The 23,600-nt window shown below is 43.7% G+C and overlaps 1 protein-coding gene across 1 annotated transcript; it reads right to left on the minus strand.

Moving 5' to 3' along the window:
- Positions 1-439: 439 nt before the first annotated feature.
- LOC106568971 (uncharacterized) lies at positions 440-18,127 on the minus strand. Its single transcript, XM_014139886.3, has 5 exons — positions 17,524-18,127; positions 16,816-17,115; positions 2,518-2,609; positions 2,110-2,305; positions 440-1,929 (listed from the first exon to the last, which is right to left on the minus strand). Exons 2-5 carry the CDS (start codon positions 16,904-16,906, stop codon positions 1,433-1,435), a joined length of 876 nt encoding a protein of 291 aa, XP_013995361.2. The 5' UTR covers positions 16,907-17,115; positions 17,524-18,127; the 3' UTR covers positions 440-1,432.
- Positions 18,128-23,600: the final 5,473 nt, after the last annotated feature.

Below are 23,600 nucleotides of genomic sequence, written 5' to 3' on the forward strand. Positions count from 1 at the left end.
AAATCTAGCATGTAGCAATCTAGCATTGGCTTTAACAAGCCAATTATTTTTCAAGTACCTTTTGCAGTTTGCTTGGTCTACTACCATGGGTACATTTACAATAGTGTTAGGGATGGATTCAATCCGTATTGCAGAGGTATAGCGGAAGATTATAGCTCCTGAAATTTAAAGACAATGTACCCGTTTTTGCGAAGACTGCATTCACGTTAAACACTACATATGTCGGCTCAGTCGGAAACATTTTTATGCGGCTCTTCAGCGATACTTCAGCGATACAGATTGAATCCAGCTCTTAATTTGCAACCATCACCTCTATTTCAGCATTGATCTGAAAGATCATATGAGGGTGTGATATACTCTAGGACTCCCAACTTGCATCCAAGCAGAGGTGAAGTGAGGGTAAGGGGTGAATCTTAGAAATAATAAGCAATCCACAGTATATCTAGAAATACTTTATTCCTACACAGAATAATGTCATTGTTGTACAAAAATAAAGGAAACCATTTCAATAATAATAATAATATTGACTGTAATTGCTCTGAAATACTGAAACAACAATGAAAAAACAAAATTAAGCTTGTAACCTGGTTAGGTTTTCAGCCACAAGACTACTTCCTTCTTTTGTGTGAAATGAGACATACTGCATGTTGAGTTCCTTGCCTACTTGTTCTGATCTTTTTGATGTTTCAAAACCCAAAAAATCAAACACAATTCAAAGTCAAAGGATCCAGCAACACAAACCCCCCGGGATATGTGATCATGACAATAAATATAAATCTACAGTCCATAAAAATGACCTCATATGAAATAACAATAAATAAATAACTTATCTGTAATAAATATGTTGACTATAATGCAGTAATGCAAAGAGATGCATGGCATCCATTTCGTACAATTCAAGAGAACATTGAAAAATGCAGTTACGGAAAATCCCTGTTTTGAGCCTGTCTGTCTACCTGTGGTCAAATAAATGCAATGAGATATGGTCCTCTTTTTGACCTTTGAGTCAATATTTTAATCAGTACTCCAGGTCAGTCTTATACATATCCCAACTGCTGTGAATATTAAGATCCTACCATTGTGTGGTCACCATCTTGTTAAAAACTGTTCCCAGAGACTGTCTTGCCATTCGGTCATGGCAGTCTCTCATTGCAACCGGATCCACTTTATCCTCAACAGAAAATGTACAACAGGAAGAGGCATGGCCTCACTCCACCATCATAGACACTCTACAGAATCTCTATCCTGCTTTGTACTGGGGACCAGCCCTGTTGCATATGTTTTCGGAGCGACTATTTTTGCCTTCCCAGAACCCAGAGGCTCTCCCTAGACCCAGACTCAAAGGCGAGCCACCATCTGTATATTATCAGGAAGGGGTGATTGACAGCCAGTTGCCACCCTGCCCTATTCATCCTCCTCTTACCTGGCTCCCTCAGCCCATACACATGCAGCTGGCCGCCGACAGTGACTGGATGGTCTGCCACGTGGTGTGGGCGTCCATGAAGGACACTGGCTCGTAGCGGTCAGGCCGGCAGCAGGGGTGGGCACTGACCCGCCGGGAGGTCCTCCGCGGCAGGGACCCGTTTTCCATCAGGGACCATAGAGCCAGGTCGTAGTTGGTCCTGGACGACTGGCAGGAGCCCACGCAAAACTTGAAGAGGATGATCTCGTCCGAGTCGAAGCCCAGGCCCAAGTCCCGCACCCGCATCTCTCGTTTCTCCACCCTGCAGTCTGGGCTGCTCTGCTGGGGCTGCCTGCCCTTTCCCTTTCCTTTGTCCTTTCTGTCCCTCTCTTTCTCTTTCTTCCTCCTCTTCTTCTTTTTCTTGGCCAAGCCTTTTGGTTCGGCATCTGAGGGGTCAGAGTTGCGGGGGGAACGTCCCACCCACCGGCCACTGGGGTGGTCGTCTGCTTCGTCCATCACAGAGGGGTCTGAAGAGAGAGAGAGAGAGAGAGAGAGAGAGAGAGAGAGAGAAGATCAGTGGCTTGTACTCTATAATCTTATTGCACACCCTTCTTTTACTCTTCCCTATTCATGGAGAACATCATGCTGGATTAAAAAGTGATGTAGATAACATAGATCTAAAAAGCACTTCCTGGTTCCACTCTTACCGGAGAGGCCATGCCAGGGGGAGTACGGGTCAATCTCCTCCTCTTGTTGCTCATCCACCCCAGGTAGAGTGTCTGGGAGCTGCCTCTCCCACATCCCTCCCACCAGTCCAACAGCCTGGACATAGTCTGCCCCCAAACCAGTGCCCATACGGGCACCCTCCACCAGGGGCAGCAAAGAGACCACCCACAGCACCACCTACAAAAGCAGACAGTAGTTAATGGGAGATGGTTCACAGAGCAGAGAAACAACACAGCCAACAGTATGACTCTAATAAGGAGGATGATGATGAGATGATGTTGGAGAGGATGAGAAGACATGGATAGGTGATGATAATAGTGGTGATTATGAAGATGACGATAATGATGGTAAAGATAATAAGTCACCAATAAGCAGAACGAGTCACTCACCTTCCAGCTATTCAGGTGGTAAGGGGCGCCTGCTGACGGCATTGCGGTAACCCCCGGTCTGTCTCTCCTCCTCGTCCTCCATCTTGGTCCACCTGGAGGGAAAGCAGAACAAGGCCTCGCTCTGTCAATTGTCCCAATCTCGAGAACGCACTCTGAAAAGAATAACATAAACTAACTGCACAACATGATGTGGCCTGCGATAACGTATCCATATTAACCAATACTGTACAAAAACACCCTTTCAACCCTTAAACAACCCGACGTGTCACATCAATCACGTCCTCAATGCGAACGATATGTTTATTGTTACTGAGGTAAAAAGGCTAGTGTTTGCTGCCGGGTAGTGCGGCTAGTGTCGGCTTGTCTGTACGTACAGCCACACAACAGCTCCTGTCCAGCGACAAAGGCTACCTTCAGTCAGATACCTGTCAAAGGCATTCTTTATTTAGGAGGAGGTAGGGCTGGTTCTGTAGAAGGGGCACCGGGGGAAACCACAGAGATGAGGAGGTGGTGATAAGGGGTGTGAGCATCGCAGATGTTTACATACGAGGTGTACAGTGTGACCGGGTTAGCTGTATGTCAATGGCAGCACCACATGCCCCCCTAAAGCTTTTTCCTGTAAAGAACCCTAAAAAGGCTCAAACACAACATTTGACTGGGGTTTAGAACATTCGCTAAAGGTTCCTGGTTCGATCACCAGTTTCGGCAACAAATTTCATGTTAACCTCTTATGGCTAGGGGGCAGTATTTTCACGGCTGGATAAAAAACGTACCCGATTTAATCTGGTTACTAATCCTACCCAGTAACTAGAATATGCATATACTTATTATATATGGATAGAAAACACCCTAAAGTTTCTAAAACTGTTTGAATGGTGTCTGTGAGTATAACAGAACTCAAATGGCAGGTCAAAACCTGAGAGATTCCTTTACAGGAAGTGGCCTGTCTGACCATTTCTGGAACTTCTTTGCCATCTCTATCTTTTACAAAGGATCTCTGCTCTAACGTGACACTTCCTACGTCGTCCATAGGCGCTCAGAGCCCGGGAAAAACCTGAATGTCGTCATCCCAGCCCCAGGCTGAAACACATTATCGCCTTTCTCAAGTGGCCGATCAAGGGACTGTGGGCTTAGGCGCGTGACCTGGCCGCCCCCGTCTTTGTGATTTTTTCCTCTGTTTGCCGAAAAGGAGATTCCCGGTCGGAATATTATCGCTTTTCTACGAGAAAAATGGCATAAAAATTGATTTTAAACAGCGGTTGACATGCTTCGAAGTACGGTAATGGAATATTTAGATTTTTTTTGTCACGAATTGCGCCATGCGCACGACCCTTCTTTACCATTCGGATAGTGTCTGGGACGCACGAACAACACGTCGCTATTCGGATATAACGATGGATTATTTTGGACCAACCCAACATTTGTTATTGAAGTGGCAGTCCTGGGAGTGCATTCTGACGAAGACAACAAAAGGTAATCAAACTTTTATAATAGTAAATCTGATATTGGTGAGTGCTAAACTTGCCGGGTGTCTAAATAGCTAGCCCGTGATGGCTGGGCTATGTACTTAGAATATTGCAAAATGTGCTTTCACCAAAAAGCTATTTTAAAATCGGACATATCGAGTGCATAGAGGAGTTCTGTATCTATAATTCTTAAAATAATTGTTATGCTTTTTGTGAACGTTTATCGTGAGTAATTTAGTAAATTGTTAGCAAATTCCTCCGGAAGTTTGCGGGGGGTATGCTAGTTCTGAACGTCACATGCTAATGTAAAAAGCTGTTTTTTGATATAAATATGAACTTGATTGAACAAAACATGCATGTATTGTATAACATAATGTCCTAGGTGTGTCATCTGATGAAGATCATCAAAGGTTAGTGCTGCATTTAGCTGTCTTCTGGGTTTTTGTGACATTATATGCTAGCTTGAAAAATGGGTGTCTGATTATTTCTGGCTTGGTACTCTGCTGACATAATCTAATGTTTTGCTTTCGCTGTAAAGCCTTTTTGAAATCGGACAGTGTGGTTAGATAAAGGAGAGTCTTGTCTTTAAAATGCTGTGAAATAGTCATATGTTTGAAAAATTGAAGTTTTTGTATTTTTGAGGAATTTGTAATTCGCGCCACGCCTATCATTGGACATTGGAGCAGGTGTTCCGCTAGCGGAACGTCTAGATGTAAGAGGTTAATGGTAAAGGTGAACAAACAAGTAAATAGAGCTAACAGAGCAGATCAGATTCACAGATAGCGTAGCGGTTTATGAGCATTGGACCAGTTACTGAAAGGTTGCTGGTTCAAGTCCCTGAGCCGACTAGGTATACAATTGGTTAATGTGCCCTTGAGTAAGGCATTTAACCCTAATTTCTCCTGTAAGTCGCTCTGGATAAGTGTCTGCTAAATGACTATAATATTGAAAACCAATGGGTGTTTGCTCCACTTAACTTGTTAACACAGTGAAGCACCTGCTGCTAGAACAGCAGAGCATTCATTTAATCAATTGGGCTTAGAAACGCAACAGAAACAAGTGATTCTCTCTCTCCAAAGAGATGAGTTGCCATTTATTCGTCGTGGACTCATCTTGGAATACAAGAACTAAAAGCACACGGAATTGCGCCAGAGATTAGGCATGGATTCAGCACCCTGCACTACTCTCATTGAGCAGCTGGGGGCTTATCTGTCCACATCCTGCTACTGGTCCTGTCTCAGCTCTCCATACATATCCCAGCTGACGTGCCATGTAAGTAACACCTTAGGATACGTGCATATGTGGAGGGATTGACTAGAAACAACACCGGTTCTCAAGAGAATTCGATCTCTTCTGGTAATGTTAAAGCCCATACGGTGAACTCAGTCAAACGTGGTTGGTTTCGACATCAACAGATGTTATGGCGAAATGAAATTCAGCTCACCAAACACATTGACACAACATACGGTGATGGTACAGCAGATTCTGTAAAAACGAGCATAGGCCTATATAAGATACATAAACAGTCATCTATCATCCACCAGAAAGACGCGATAGCCTGGTAGCTGAACTAGAGCGTGACGTGAAGGTCCACGATAAGGTATGTAAACTCTGCTGCTCTTCAATGTTTCTAAATACAACCCTCATGCTGCGTCCCAAATGGCACCCTATTCCCTTTATAGTGCGCTACTTTAGGCCAGGGCCCATAGGACTCTGGTCAAGCGAAGTGCACTATATGGAGGACAATCATCGTGATGCTATCTTTACTCAAGATGATGGAGGACTGAGGAGATTACAGTGCAAAGGTTACGATAGGATCTGTGTATGCATCACCGGCTATGCTGCCGAAGATTACAGAAGCTTGACTACATCAATATAGTTACTGAGAAATAATAGGTCAAATCAGGCCCAGGGAGAAAGCAGACATTAATCTCTTACACAATGGAACCTGAAAAGCAGAGATAAATGTGTGTGTTTGTGTGTGTGTGTGTGCGTGCGTGCGTGCGTGCGTGCGCACCCGCATGTGTGTTCCGGAGGAGAGAGACCGAGAGAGACTGCAATCCAAAACCAAGCAGCAAACTCGCCAACTCCCTCTCCCCTAACCTGATTTAAAAGCTGGCCATTAAGAGAGAGAGGTTAAAGGGGCTTTTTCAACAGATCCCTTCTCGGTCTCTTGAGAGGCCTTGTACTGAGTCCTTAATGCCACAGCTGGGAGCGTTTAGCCTCCTTTAGCCCTGTACGCTGGGTGTCTATGTGGGCCTGTCTGACCGGCTCACTTCACCCCACCACTCTGGAGCTGTTTACAGTCCAATACCTCCAGCCCCTCAGGGTAGAAGGTGGAGGTGGGCTGCTGAGTCCTGAAGACCTCCAGAGCTTCGGAGCCTGTGCTCATGGTGTGTGTGTGTGTGTGTGTGTGTGTGTGTGTGTGTGTGTGTGTGTGTGTGTGTGTGTGTGTGTGTGTGTGTGTGTGTGTGTGTGTGTGTGTGTGTGTGTGTGTGTGTGTGTGTGAATGTATGTTTGTGTGATGTGCCTCAAGGGCTTTGGTATGGTCAGCAGCCCGTTCATCTGTAAAAGTGCAATAGGAGAGTCGATTGGTTGTCACCTTATATTTGTGTTGTTGGTACGGTGCCCACCTATTACTTATACAGGTCATTGAATTGTACATTTGTTCTGAGTAAGGATACATTTGCACTGATATAGGGGGAATAATGTAAGCTCTCCTTATTAAAAGCAGTTGTATTAAACAATCAATAAGGACATGTTAAATTATATTTGCTCAGGGCTTGCACCCAAAACTAATATATGGACAAATGACATTGGTTGAACATAAACGCGTTTCACATTATCATCACCGAGTTGGGTAGCTAGCTATACGGTTAAAGTGGCTTCTTTGTTGTGTTACAACCTGAATTTAAAATGAGTAGCTGAAATGTCTGGAATCAATAAGTATTCAACCCCTTTCTTACGGCAAGCCAAAATAAGTTCAGGAGTAATAATTTGCTTAACAAATCACATAATAAGTTGCATGGACTCACTGTGTGTGAAATAATAGTGTTTAACATGAATTTTAAACAAGGATTTAACCATAAAGACCAGGGAGGCTTTCCCACGTCTCACAAAGAAGGGCACCTATTCGTAGATGGGTAGAAAAAAGGAAGCTAAAATTGAATATCCCTTTGAGCATGGTGATGTTATTAATTACACTTTGGATGATGTATCAATACACCCAGTCACTACAAAGATACAGGCATCTTTCCTAACTCAGTTGCCGGAGAGAAAGGAAACCGCTCAGGGATTTCGTCATGAGGCCAATGGTAACTTTAAAACAGTTACAGAGTTTAATGGCTGTGATAGGAGAAGACTGAGGATAGATCAACAGCACTGTAGTTAATCCACAATACTAACCTAATTGACAGAGTGAAAATAAGAAAGCTTGTACACTATAAAAAATATTCCGAAATATGCATCCTGTTTGTAACAAGACACTAAAGTAATACTGCAAATAATGTGGCAAGGTAATTCACTTTGTGTCCAGTGCTATGTTTGGGGCAAATCCAATACAGCACATTACTGAGTACTACTCTCCATATTTTCAAACATAGTGGTGGCTGCATCATGTTATAGTTATGCTTGTTATCATTAAGACTGGGGGGGGTTTTCAGGACAAACAATAAACAGAATGGAGCTAAGCATAGGCAAAATCCTAGAGGAAAACTTTGTTCAGCCTGCTTTTCAACAGACACTGGGAGACGAATTCACCTTTCAGCATGACAATAACCTAAAACACCAGGCAAAATATGCACTGGAATTGCTTACCAAGATGACATTGAATGTTCCTGACTGGCATAGTTACAGTTTTGACTTAAACCTACTTGAACATCTATGGCAAGACCTGAAAATGATTGTCTAGCAATGATCAACAACCAATTTGACAGAGCTGAAAAGAATAGCTGTCAAATGTTGCACAATCCAGGTATGGAAAGCTCATTGAGGCTTACCCAGAAAGATTTGCAGCTGTAATTGCTGCCAAAGGTGCTTCTACAAAGTATTCACAGTAAATTAGATATTTCTGTATTTCATTTTCAATAAATTTGTAAAAAAATCTAAACATATGTTTTCACTTTGTCATTATGGGGTATTTTATGAAGATGGGTGAGGAAAAAAATATATTTAATCATTTTCAATTCAGGCTGTAACACAACAAAATGTGGAATAGGTCAAGAAGTATGAATACTTTCTGAAGGCACTGTACATCATTCTGTATTCTACATGTGTGAAAGCTCTCATAGAAACGTAGAGCAAGCTAGGCTGGGATTCCCTTCTGTGTTCTGTCTCACTTTAAAGGGGAAGTTCAGGATTTTACGTATTAAAGTTGCACTCCAGTGTCCTTTTCAACTCATTTATCACCTCATTTACTTAACAAAAGGCACATCTCAATAAGTGGTCCAGGCATCCTCATAACATGGCACAAGTGTGTGTGTGTGTGTGGGGGGGGGGGGTTCCTCTTTTGTTCTCTATTGCTGCTCTATTGTTCACGCAAGCAAGGGGGGAGGCCGGTGACATCAGAGGGCACAAACATTTTTTTTTTTTACTGTTACGTGTGTGCACATTACTGTATTTTTATGTGGGATATTGTTTTTCAACAGGAAAAGTACAACAAAATAGCTGGAGTGCGTCTTTAATGTTAGATGGTTCCTTACCCTGAAAGTAGTCTGTGGGCCAGGAGAAACTATAAATCATCACTTCCATTGATTTTAGCTAGAGGTGGCTAAAGTTTAAGTTTGTCGTGGCTGCTAGAAAACCGAACCATGGATTACAGTTTCTCCTGGCCAAAAAACTTACTTACGAGGTGAGGAACAATCTAACATCAAGTTGTAAAATCTTGAACTTCCCCTTTAACAGCCCACATCCCATCTCTCCAGAACAGAACCCTCTCCTATAATGATGCCCCATTAGAGGTGTTCTATCCGCCTGCTCTACCTGTCATAGACAGAGCCCTGCCGCATGGGGGTATGGAAAAGACCTCACTAAATCACCACCGCAATAAAAGACACCTGGGGAGAAAGAGGAGAAGAGGAGATGCAGAGTACTAGCCATCGCCGCCGGGTCCTTGCCTGATCATTACCAGACACACTTTTATCTGGGCCGGTACACAAACTCCCATAACACCTACGATGATATACTGTACACGGCACACGTGTTCACTATTCCTTCTGGTTCCTGTGCAAACCTGTTCTGATATGTACAGTTCACGTCCAAATCAGAACAGACAATTTGTACGTCTGGCAGTTTACTACATGTTTGTTTGCTATTCAGTTTTTAGACTGTGCTGGTAGCAAACCCACAAACCTCACCCAGTCTTGTACTTGTATGTCCTTACGTGTTAAAGTGTCGGGTTTGGGTTCGATTCCCCCCTACTACTCTCACCACACTGATTGCACTGCTGCGCCAGATGTGCCCTTCTAACTGCTGCTAGACTAGACTGCAGTCAGCAGCGACAGAACCAGAGGGTCTGAATACGCTGCATAATCCCCTAATCCCTTCCAGGCTGGAGAGGAGAAGAGGTAATTACTCGTTAGTGCCAGTTTCCACTCTTTAGCCGAGCTGTCACCGGTGGAAAATCCACAGAACGCTGCCAAAATGAGAAACAGATAGCTGGGGATGTTTGCGGCTCGGATAACCCCAGTCAGGAGCGGCAATCAGAAGGTGTGGACAACACTTCCTTGGGCAGGCTATCCCCAAAGGAGATGCTAGCTAGATGTCAGTGCATTTCCTGCACTGAAGAGATGCTTGAGAGTCTTCTACTGAAGACAGGGACAGTCTTGACAGATTCATACATACATGGGGGTTGTGTTTCTCAGGTGTATCACACAAAGATACAGATACACAACGGAATAACCGTTACAGATCAAAGACAGGCTAATAAGATAGTATGATCGGCAGCACAGATCAGTACTAAGAGATCATACAAAAGTGCTTAGTCAAGCTGAATAGGCTCAGCCTGGTCCAAGATCTGTTTGTGCTGTCTTGCCAACTCCTATGGTCAGTGTCATGCCACATTGTCACATTCATTGTCATGCTAGGCATTAACAAGACAGCACAAGCAGACATGGGATTAGGATATACCAGCGCAGGGTCATTGTTAAGATGAGAGAACAAGGGCCAATATCAGTGTTTAGCTCATAGTGGCTCTGGATAGGAAAGAGGAAGCGGTACAACTGAACCTCAATTAGTCCTTAAGGGTAGACAGAGTAAGCTGGTTGCAATCAGTGGTGCTGGTTAGAACCAAACAAAGTGGTTGCCTGGTGATAAAATTATGACCTAAGGGCAGAATCCTAACTTGAGATGTGTGCACTTAACTTGGACTTTCTCATAAATCATTTATTTAACCATTATTTAACTAGGCAAGTCAGTTAAGAACAAATTCTTACTTACAATGACAGCCTAGGAACAGTGGGTTAACAGCCTTGTTCAAGAGCAGGACAACAGATTTCAACCTCATCAGCTCAGGGATTCGATCTAGCAAACTTTTGGTTACGGGCCCAACGCTCTAACCACTAGGTTTCCTGCCGCCCTTGATGAAGATCTGTGCAAAAACTTGGGTTCCGCACACAGATCTCAAGATAGAATTCAGGTCTAAGTGAGCAGTGATTTACCTCCATGGCCCCAAGGTTAGCATCCTCTCACCGTGGAGGAGAGCTCTAGAAAGGTTCAGAGAAACCCAGGTAATGGTGTTTTTACTGGGGAACCAAGTGTTTGAAGTAGCATGGGCGGATTAGTACCCTCACCCTCAGGCTTAAACCCCTGTCCCTCTCAGAGATGCTGTGGAATGAGAAATCATACTCTCCAGCCTCTTATTATAAGGAACAGGGTCCAGTGGTGGGCGTTAAAATGTATCCTCCAGAAGGACATTAGACATATCACCCCTAACCTTAACCTCAATGGCACTAAGCCACTCCCACTGCTCTGATTGGTTCTTTGGTCAGTTTGCTTTGGTCAGTCTTTATACCCATAAAACCTAGCGGTCAAACCGGGAAATTGTCCCAATCGTTTTTCCACCACTCATTTTTCCCATAGGGGATTTTAGTCACTTAAAATAAGGGCTGTGTTTTGTGTAGGCTTACCCTGGTGTGATGTTTTGATAACTGTGTAAATCTCTCTCGGACAAGGTGATTTCTATCAATACATTTGCCTGTATTTACCCCCCAAAAATGAAATGCTATTTAGCTGTTAATGTGGCTATCATACAGAACTACAAATTCCGTGACGCTCTGGATGAGACTGCCGAATCGAGGCAAAGGTAAGAATCTCTGGATTAACAATCTGTTAACTACATTTAGTGATGAATAAATTGGCTAAATTTACTTTAATTTCCAATTCTGTGAACTCTCTAGGGCAAATGTAAAATGTACACTATACCTGTTAGCAAAGGTGTCAGCGAAAGATGACCAGCAGGAGCTTGTAGGGATTTGTATTCTTACATGATGTCTACTTTGATGCTAATTAAATAGAGCCGACTATATTGATAAGAGTCATGTGGTCCGAGAGAGATTTAAACGGTTATCAAAATGTCACACTGGTGTAAACCTACACAAAAAAAACAGCCCTTATTTTAAGTGTTTCTAAAATCCCTTATGGGAAAAATGAATGGTGAAAAAAACGACTGGAACCATTTCCTTGTTGGGTATTATAGCACCTCCACTGTGAGGCTCTATTCTAACTGAAAGAAATGTAATACTGTGGGGTTTTCCATGTGAAAAGCAATGTCTGCCTTTTTTCTACTAAGTCGGCCACTGGGTCATTGGAATGTTCAATTGATTTGAACTTTGTGTGAATGGAAACAACTGCCTTCACCGACAGTTTTCTGGAGATACCTCATCGGCAACCGATAACGGACTTCAACTTCATTTGACCAAGACACTGCATGTAGCGGTTCTGCCTTTGTTTCTTGCTAGCACACTCCCTAGTCCCTATAAGATCCCAAATTCCAAGCTGATTAATGCCGTTTAAGAGGGAGTCACAGAAAAAGAACACTTGGGTGAACCTCACCTTAAATGGGAACACATTAAGTTGTGTTATGGCAGCGATAGAGGATAGGATTTCAGATGACAGGTTTTGTGAGCGCTACAATCTGCTGGAGTCACATCGGCAGGCAAGAGTGGGAGAGTGAGAGTGGAGAGTGGGAGAGTGAGAAAGGAGGAAAATGTTGGAGACAATATATGGAGACATATCTACAAAAAAGAACTGAAAAGCAAAAACAGAATTGTCCTCAATATGTCGTCTTCTCTTTTTAAAACACACAAACACGTTTGTTTTACTATCCTTGTGGGGACCAATGACATTGATTCTCATTCAAAATCATATTTTCCCTAACCCTTAACCTAACCCTGTCCTTAACCCTAACCCTAAATCTAACCCGAAACCTAACCCTTAACCTCAAAACCCTAATCCTAATTGTAACTCCAACCCTAAACCTAGGGACCGGCGAAATGTCCCTAATTATCCGAATTGTCCTTGTTTTACTATCCTTGTGAGGACTCCCCCCCCCCCCAACCCTACCCCACCAAACCTCCTCTCCCCTTTCCCTCAACATCCCATGTCTCATTTTGTCTAATTAAGTTGAGTGTGGTCCAGACCCAAGGAAAGCTGGCCATTAATGCGTCACTGCATCTGGATGAACAAACGCCCTGCAGAGCGTTTCCGTGTCGCCCGCTTGTCTTGAACCCCAGACGGGCTCTGGTAATGACCTGCTGGCCCGGTAGTTCAAAGGAGCCCATGACACCATGATGAATGAAGCTGACCCGGCAATTTCGGAAGAATACAGCTTATTGTATCAAAAAAGTGCTCGCAGCCACAAACACTGCAGTGCAAACCCTGCTAGTTAACATTCTTCCGAATTCAAGAGCAAATTTGTAAGAGTGAGATCTTGCGATAAAAACAGGAGTTTTGCTACGTGTTTCATCAGTGTTTTGAACTGTGGTAACTATCGCTTTGTTCTAAATTTAAGTCTGTTTGAAGAGCCAAAGTGCTCGACGACAAATCAGCAATAGACATTAAGTGCAATAACACAGGTATAATACTGGTATACTTAGCAGTATGGCCCAACTGCAAGAAAGTAAGACAAAAATGGCGAGCGTTGACAAAAAAATCAAAATTCCTTTTGGTCGGATCATGCCCCCTTCACTTTACCCCAGAAGACGTATTGTAGCTCAGTGAGTTCGTTAAACAATTCCAGATTGGGGTAGGTTGCCCTGTGGCACTCCAGGTTGCATAACCAATCTCTCTCATTACTTACACACTCTCACAGACAAGGCAAGCCAGACAAACCTTCCCTGTGTAGACTTCTACATAGAACTCTATTAGAGTGGATTTAGTATAGACCTTACTGAAATTCTGAATTCAAAATGGATTAAATGGATTAGTTTTCTCACAGACTGAAACATAATACTGCATAATGACGAAGTGAAAACATGTTTTTAGAAATGTTTGCAAATGTATTGAAAATGAACTATAAGCACTATATATACAAAAGTATGTGGACACCCCTTCAAATTAGTGGATTTGGCTATCTCAGCCATACCCGTTGCTGACAGGTCCAAAACAATCACGCATACAGCCATGCAATCTCCATAGAGCGAAGATTGGCAGTAGAATGGCCTTACTGAAGAGCTCAGTGACTTTCAACATGGCACCGTCATAGGATGCCACCATTCCAACAAGTCAGTTTGTCAAATTTCTGGCCTGCTAGAGCTGCCCCGGTCAACTGTAAGTGCTGTCAAAACGTCTAGGAGCAACAACGGCTCAGCCGCAAAGTGGTAGGCCACATAAGCTCACAAAACGGGTCCGCTGAGTGCTGAAGCGGGTAAAAATCATCTGTCTTCGGTTACAACATTCACTACCGAGTTCCAAACTGCCTCTGGAAACATCAGCACAAGAACTATTCATCGGGAGCTTCATGAAATGGGTTTCCATGGCCAAGCAGCCACACACAAGTCTCAGATCACCATGCACAATACCAAGCGTAAGCTGGAGTGGTTCCAATTCATCCCAAAGGTGATCGATGGGGTTGAGGTTAGGGCTCTGTGCAAGCCAGGCAAGTTCTTCCACACCTATCTTGACCAAACCATTTCTGTATGGACCTTGCTTTGTGCACGGGGGCATTGTCGCTTTGTGCACCAAGCGTCAGCTGGAGTGATGTAAAGCTTGACGCCGTTGGACTCTGGAGCAGTGGAAACGCGTTCCCTGGAAAAATGAATCACGCTTCACCATCTGGCACTCTGACGGACTATTCTGAGTTTGGCGGATGCCAGGAGAACGCTACTTGCCCCAATGCATAGTGACAACTGTAACGTTTGGTGGAGGAGGAATAATGGTCTGGGGCTGTTTTTCATGGTTCAGTCTAGGCCCCTTAGTTCCAGTGAAGAGAAATCTTAACGCTACAGCATACAATGAGATTCTACACGATTCTGTGCTTCCAACTTAGTGGCCACAGTTTGGGGAAGGCCCTGTTCTGTTTCAGCCTGACAATGCCCCCGTGCACAAAGCGAGGTCCATACAGAAATCGTTTGGTTGAGATCGGTGTGGAAGAACTTGACTGGCTTCCACAAAGCCCTCACCTCAACCCCATCGATCACCTTTGGGATGAATTGGAATGCCAACTGAGAGCCTGGCCTAATCGCCCAACGTCATTGCCCAACCTCACTAATGCTCTTGTGGCTGAATGGAAGTCTTCTTGGTAAGCAACTGCAGTATAGATTTGGCCATGTGTTTTAGGTTATTGTCATGCTGAAAGGCTGTAACACAAGAAAATGTGGGAAAAGCCAATGGGTGTGAATACTTTCTGAAGGCACTATACATTTTCAAGTGATCTAATATTTGCTTACCACTAGGGGGAGGGAGTAGAACTTTAATAACACTTGAGCTTAGCTACTTGCAGGTAATAATAAATATACAACACGTTGATGCATTTAACGTTGATATGGAACCAACTGCCTCCCAGAAGCGATACAGATGTATGTTAAGATGCAACAATGAAAGAGACGTGAAGAAGAAATGAGAGCATGTAGTGAAATACACATCCAGACCAAAGAGCACCCTCTCATTCCCATAAAGTACAAGCTTGTTAAAACAGACCATGCAGGCCACACAGAGGGAGGTTGTAGGAAAAGGGTAAAAGAGTGTCCAGTTGATCTGATCCCTAACCGGGCTGCAGACCTCCATGACCTTTGACCCGGGAAAGTGGAAACCAGTGGAAGGATCACAGGAGAATGTGAGATACCTCAGGTACCACAGATCTCATGCTCTCTCTCTCACACACACACACACACACACACACACACACACACACACACACACACACACACACACACACACACACACACACACACACACACACACACACACACACACACACACACACACACACACACACCTGGAAGTGAAATAGCAAAGTAAATGGACAGTCCTAAATCAACTCAAGGGTGCTATTTAGTGCCTCACTTCACACATGCACACACAAACATTGTTTGCGTATAAAAGCAGAGCCCTTATTATCGAAGGTTGGACAATATCATCTTTCTGCTCTTTTGCTGATTCCTGGTTGGCTTTCTGCAACCCGTACCAATGCTGGTGGATTGACATCTGTGGGGACTTGATTTCCCTACAGACTACAGAGTAGCTAACAGTGTGAGCCACCTTGAGTTTGAAATTCGTCTTCAAACTTATACAATTTGGCCCAGTTCCCTGACCTCCCCAATCTACACTGTGCTACTGGGATACTAGATGTCCAGTAAGTGCCTGACGAAACACTGAGACAAAAGCCGCCACTGCATCAGCCTTCCCATTAGAGGTGAGTATAAAGTCAACTAAGAAAGCAGACTAATATTGTATGTAGCCTAGCGGTTAGAGCGTTGGGTCAGTAACTGAAAGGTCACTGGATCGAATCCCTGAGCTGACAATGTGAAAAATCGGGTGATGTGGCCTTGAGAAAGGCACTTAATCCTAATTGCTTCTGTAAGTCGCTCTGGATAAGAGTCTCTGCTAAATGACCAAAAATGTCTCCAAGCACCTGGGAGGCAATGGAAATCAGGGGAAATGGATACGCCTGTATGAGTGAGGTTGTATGCATGCTTTGAGGGGGGTACACGCTGAACATTAGCATGTGTGTGAACAATGCTTTGATATTCAGATTGCAGCCCACCCTTGGAGAGGGTCACACACTAAGACTTCCTAGCTGCCGAGACTACCAGGGAATTGGCACAAGAACAGGTCAAGGATAACCTATATTGTAGCCAGTCTTCATTGGGCAGGTTCAGTTTACACACAGAATACGCTTTCTAGGACTGATTTGAATCAGAAAAGTTAGAAAGGCTGTATTATTAATATAACGATAGTGTTCAATCAGTTTACAGAGGAACAATCAGTTTGTGGCATAACAGATAAACATTTATGACAAAAACACTCTCAATAGGTCTGCATAAAAAAATCTGGTGACTCAACAAGTCAGGCCAGAACAGGTGGCAGGTGTGATCAAAGAGAGTTTAACATGACAAAAGCAGCTGATGTGAATAGAAAGCCTTTGACATCAAACCAGCCATTTAATTGTTGGCATAGCAAACACTAAGAGAAGGGTAATGACTAATGACAGGTAAGGAATGTGGCTTTCATAGCAGCAATGTACCATAACGCGCAAGTAAACGAATAGGAATTTAATCCATGTATCAAAAATAACAGTTTTAAATGAATTAAATACCTCATGTAGTCTAAATTCATTATTTCCTACTCAAACAAATATATATTATTTTGTAGAATTCAAATGAAAAGTATGCGTTACCGACTATCCCATGCGTACTAGTCCAGTCTGAGCGCACGCCGGAGAGGTCAGACCCTTTTCCCCAGCGTGCTCCTGTTCGGCTGTGGAGCATGTCTTGGCGGTGAAAATCCACACAATGATGTCCTTTAAATGCACATCATTCTCAAGCGTCCAATTTTTCAGGTTATCTCCTCTATGCCCGAAGTGAACAAAAAACAAAACAATTCAAAGGCTTTGGTTTCAGGACAGCGCGAAAGGCGCCTCCCTCTATGCGGCCAAGCCTTTCTCTTCTCCTCTCCACCAAATCCTTTCAGTTTCACCCTGCATAGGAACAGAATGTGTATAAATAGAATTTTAATTTCATAAAAAGTTGAATAGTACACATAAATACGCGTATTACCAAAATATGTATGCTGCACGCTGTCCCCACAAAAGGGACATTTGAAATGAAAGGCACTGCAAGTACATTTTGGCTAACTTAACAAATCTCGTGGGAACATTCCGTTAATTATTTAATGTTGGGCACATCTGTAGAAATGTCAAACAAGGCGTTATCAATTCAAACAAACGTTATTATATGAACAAACTTTATTTGCTGTTTGTGCGTGTGAGAGAGAGAGAGGGTTCATGTATGATAAGTTACAGACTCAGCGTCTTATGTATCATGCATCTATAAACCATTTTTAAACATACAAAGCAATATAACGTGTATATTAAGTTCACCCTTACCTTTAGGACTTGCTCAGTCTTGCCTCCAAACATTGATTTGAGAAATGCGTAAACAACGCGCCAGGAACGCTCATAACCTTTAGGCTAGTCCTGGGTTATTCCACAATAAAATTTTAAAACATAACACTTCCAAGATACACGTTCGATTTTTGGGATAGAACTTCATGTCCTTGTTACAGAAACGTTGTCTGTAGTGTCTCATTCAGACCTTGGAACTCGATGCCGTTCTTGTCTTTGGTACCTGTTATTTTTCACACGTAATCCTCAGGTTCAAAGACTATTGATGAGACCCTGCGCGCGTCAAAATCTACTTCTCAGCAACTGAGGATAAACGCATTTGCAACATTTCAACTCCATGCTCCGTGTCATTACGTGGTGACTTTGCAACTATTACCGAAGCTCCACATTTTGTAGGCTATCCCATCGATCTTTGTTGAGTAGATATCAGATACACTTAGGACAAAAAATGTATCCAATGTTCAGCCTTTGCCGCTCTTGTGTCTATTCTCCCGCACACGACAGAAATACAATACAATACACAAGCACTGGAGGCTATATATTCACCACGCTGCTCTGCCTTTCAAAAGCCTTGTGAAGCCAGAGAGAACTGACGCTGTGAGAGTGCAGTGATCTTTCCTGCCCCTCCACATAGCTAAAATATAGTTTTGTTCATGGACAGAGGGCGCACTGGAATTGTCATATTTCAATTGGTTTTGTGTCTGGATCTGGAGACCTGTCGGTGTCTCAGTATTGACAACAAGGTTCTTACGAAAGATAAGAACAGGAGTCTTACATATATTTTGAGGAGATGCATGTTCTTCTATAATTGGCATATCGCACACAGACTGACTCCCAAGTTGTTTATGCTCTGAGTCCCATAAACCTAAGAATTTTTACTGCATTTCTTACATTCTTCATCAACTAACAAGGGACACACACACACACACACACACACACACACACACACACACACACACACACACACACACACACACACACACACACACACACACACACACACACACACACACACACACACTCATTAATGTTTGCCAACCTCCACTCCATGTTTGCATAGTCACACATGGCCTACCTTACAGACTGTGTCACCAAGTCTACTGTCACCCATGGTGAGAGGGATAGATTGAAGGCAGAGGCAGTGAGTGGGATTCCTTCAGAAAGGACCTGCCTGACATACTTCAGGCCAGGCTTATGGTTGCACCGTACAGCACGCACCTCAACTCCAGGGCCTCATGCCCCAACCCACCCCACCTTCCACCCAGGGGCGGAAATCCCAGGGGGGACGGGGGGGACACGACCCCCCCATCCTGGGAAAAATATGATTTGCCCCCCCCAATATATCACTGTAAACATAACTATGTAATTTAAATAATATTAATAATACGCAATGAAAGCAATTGTGCTGATTATAGACACTTGATAGCGCGTTTTTGTCTCACAATGGTTTGATCCACTGCCAGTTCCTTAGTTGTCAATGTAACAGAGTGTTAGTATCTACTGTCTGAAAGGCACTCAATGCACGTAACTGACTGGTTAATCCAGTCAATCGAGCCAGGGTTCACACACACCCTAGCTGAATTTGCAGAGCTAGCGCGCAAATATTAACAATTAAGCTAGCTAGTACCTATTCCATTTATGTGGCGTCGTCAAAGATGGAATCTTTGCTATCGTCAATTTATTCCAAGATCAGCATGCATGTAAGTTAGTGCTTCAAAGTCCCTGTGATAAGGTTAGCGATAAACTGAACAGAACTACACTCTCTTCTACCATTGTTTTAAATATATTTAATGGTCTCGTTGCAAAAGCTAAATTGTCGCAAGGGAACTTTTATTTATTTATTTTATTTCACCTTTATTTAACCCGGGTAGCAAAGATTATAGCAAACACCACTGAATTGGTGCTCGCTAGCTTTGCAAATTCTGCTATTGTTGGAAGCCAGCCAATATGAAGCAAACGATTAAAATTACAAAAGGTTGCAGCATATGTTGTGTAAATGGTGAACTCATACAGCTGTCAACTCTTGTCACTGCAATCCGTTTCACATTTGCTAGCTACCTTTTAGAACGAAGCCCATATAGAATGATAGAAGATAAGATGATAGAAGCCCATCTCCTACTGTAAATAACCTACATACTGTGTGTGTGTAGCCAGCCAGGTAGAAAAATGGCAGAAAAAAGACGGACATCAGAGTATTTTTCAATACACCAAAACGCAAAGTAAGAACCCTAGTAGCCTAATATCTCAGACTAGTTGATAAAATGTTCATAAGAAAGAAGTGAAATGCTAATGGAAATGTTTCACAATGATGTCATTAGGCAGAGCAGGCAACAGATGGCACACAGACAGCAGAGTTGTGGACAGATATGCAGGGACAGACTGGCAGAGACAGGGAGTCTCAGGTAAGTTTGTTGAGTCTTTGTTTGGCAACATTATGAAAGGTTCTCAATTTTTTTTACTTGTAAAATAGGAACATAATTGGAAAATGCCATGGATACACCCACTCTCAACTTAAACTAGTGACTGAACTAAGATTTGTTAAAGGCAATGGTATTGCTGTTGTGATTAGTTGTGTAGTTTTGGGTACCGGTAGTTAGGAGTACAGCAAACACCTTATTTCTTTGGTTCCTCAATATACATTTACCATATTACAATGTAGGCTATGTGTTACAGCACTACTTTTGGTGTCCCCCTCAGGAATTGCTCTTGAGAAAATGTCATGTAATTGTCCCCTCCAAAGTTGATATCAGATTTTCGCCCCTGCTTCCACCCCCTTACCAGGCCAGCCCAAACACCCTCCAGCACCTGCACAATGGGGGAACTCCCTCCAGGGCAAACAGTGGGGCCTGCAGTTCACAAATCCTGAGAAAACAGAGCCTTGCTCACCCCGCTCCCCCACACACAAGGCAGAGACAAACGCAGGGGAGGATCCGCGGTCCCTATAAATAGAACCTGGGTAACAATACACACAGCTGACTGTGGGAGGCAGGAATGTGTACAGCACCTCATGGCAGGTTCAACAACAAGTGGGACCCGTGGACTGTTCTGTGCCTATGGCAGAGAGGGACCGTCAAGCAAGGGGAAACCTGGGTAAGGGGAGATGGGGAGGACTAAGCAATACATGGTTACTACATTTCTCTGGATGACCCTCACACAGTTAGAGACGGAAATGTGAAACCATAGGCATAAAACCGCATCAATGCTGAAGAGTGATAATGAACCACAAGAACATGGAAACTAATGGATGACAGTTTCAAAGCTTTTTGAAGAGGAGCTTGACAATGTTTTCTTCGAACATGCCTTTGGCAAAAGGTGCTGCCTACATATACGTTTTCTCACTGGCAACTTTACTTTACAGCCGTGACATCACTTCCATCGGCATTGCTACTTAAAGGTCCAATGCAACCTTTTTTTTGTCTCAAATTATATCTGAGTAACAATTAAGTACCTTAGTGTGATTGTTTTCAATTAAAATGGTCAAAAGGAAACAAAATAGCTTCTTTGCGAAGAGCAATTTGTCAAGCTAGAATTTTGCTAGGACTGTCTGGGAGTGGTCTGATTGGGGAGGGGAAAACGGAAAACGAGCTATGATAGGCAGAGGGGTTTGGAACCCTCTTTCTTATTGGTCTATTAACTAATTTACTGCCTGGTGATGTCACCATTTTCGTCATAATCCCAATTTCACAGTATTATTCCAACCTGTGTGGAAATATATACTGCTCAAAAAAATAAAGGGAACACTTAAACAACACATTCTAGATCTGAATGAAAGAAATAATCCTATTAAATACTTTTTTCTTTACATAGTTGAATGCGCGGACAACAAAATCACGCAAAAATAATCAATGGAAATCCAATTTATCAACCCACGGAGGTCTGGATTTGGAGTCACACTCTAAATTAAAGTGGAAAACCACACTACAGGCTGATCCAACTTTGATGTAATGTCCTTAAAACAAGTCAAAATGAGGCTCAGTAGTGTGTGTGGCCTCCACGTGCCTGTATGACCTCCCTACAACGCCTGGGCATGCTCCTGATGAGGTGGCGGATGGTCTCCTGAGGGATCTCCATCCAGACCTGGACTAAAGCATCTCCTGGACAGTCTGTGGTGCAACGTGGCGTTGGTGGATGGAGCGAGACATGATGTCCCAGATGTGCTCAATTGGATTCAGGTCTGGGGAACGGGCGGGCCAGTCCATAGCATCAATGCCTTCCTCTTGCAGGAACTGCTGACACACTCCAGCCACATGAGGTCTAGCATTGTCTTGCATTAGGAGGAACCCAGGGCCAACCGCACCAGCATATGGTCTCACAAGGGGTCTGAGGATCTCATCTCGGTACCTAATGGTAGTCAGGCTACCTCTGGCGAGCACATGGAGGGCTGTGCGGCCCCCCAAAGAAATGCCACCCCACACCATGACTGACCCACCGCCAAACCGGTCATGCTGGAGGATGTTGCAAGCAGCAGAACGTTCTCCACGGCGTCTCCAGACTCTGTCACGTCTGTCACGTGCTCAGTGTGAACCTGCTTTCATCTGTGAAGAGCACAGGGCGCCAGTGGCGAATTTGCCAATCTTGATGTTCTCTGGCAAATGCCAAACATCCTGCACGGTGTTGGGCTGTAAGCACAACCCCCACCTGTGGACGTCGGGCCTTCATACCACCCTCATGGAGTCTGTTTCTGACCGTTTGAGCAGACACATGCACATTTGTGGCCTGCTGGAGGTCATTTTGCAGGGCTCTGGCAGTGCTTCTCCTGCTCCTCCTTGCACAAAGGCGGAGGTAGTGGTCCTGCTGCTGGGTTGTTGCCCTCCTACGGCCTCCTCCACGTCTCCTGATGTACTGGCCTGTCTCCTGGTAGCGCCTCCATGCTCTGGAGACTACGCTGACAGACACAGCAAACCTTCTTGCCACAGCTCGCATTGATGTGCCATCCTGGATGAGCTGCACTACCTGAGCCACTTGTGTGGGTTGTAGACTCCAGCTCATGCTACCACTAGAGTGAAAGCACCGCCAGCATTCAAAAGTGACCAAAACATCAGCCAGGAAGCATAGGAACTGAGAAGTGGTCTGTGGTCCCCACCTGCAGAACCACTCCTTTATTGGGGGTGTCTTGCTAATTGCCTATAATTTCCACCTGTTGTCTATTCCATTTGCACAACAGCATGTGAAATGTATTGTCAATCAGTGTTGCTTCCTAAGTGGACAGTTTGATTTCACAGAAGTGTGATTGACTTGGAGTTACATTGTGTTGTTTAAGTGTTCCCTTTATTTTTTTGAGCAGTGTATATAAAACACAGGAACAACATGTTTTTGACTGCACTGGGCTTTTAAATAACCAAAAATGTGCTTTGAAATGCATGGTTTTATGACAAGAGCCAACAGCAGTCCCCTCTCTGTGGTACTGGGTACTAAGCCATCACTTTGACAGATGGTAATGAACTTGTACGGCATTGTGTGCGACTTCACAGCACAGCTTTGTGTATACCCAGAGTTAAGCCCATGCACACAAGGACAACAAACTCTCAGGCACCAAGAACACACACACACACACACACACACACACTAAAGCACACAGACACATGTACGCATAGACGCACACACATACACACACACACACTCCGAACACTACTTTGGGCATAATATGCTGCAAGTCACCTCACGTAATATGCCGTGTCACCTTGCTCCTCCCATCCCCACAAGACGGTAACCTCAATAGGTGAAATCTCTACCAGTAACTCTGAGCCCTGCGTCCTCCAGTATTCCCAAGAATAGCCAAGTCAGAGAAATGTAGTCAACTAAGGTTTTGGATAAATGACAAGTTACATGACTGCCAACCTTTTACCTGCAACTGAATTGGCTGTGGAACAATACAAACTGTAATACAAACAGACATTACTTCTTACCTCTTATGAATATGACATACTGACTCAACCTGCAATGACAAATCCGTACTTTGTACTACACTTAATCTGATAGGCTACTTCACATGCCTTTTCTAATGCCTACTTATAGTTTCAAATTCATTTCCTCATCGACACTTTTCATTAAATGTCTTA

The sequence above is a fragment of the Salmo salar genome, chromosome 14 (assembly GCF_965601325.2).
Source record: "Salmo salar chromosome 14, fSalSal1, whole genome shotgun sequence".
In the NCBI taxonomy this organism is placed as follows: Eukaryota; Metazoa; Chordata; class Actinopteri; order Salmoniformes; family Salmonidae; genus Salmo; species Salmo salar.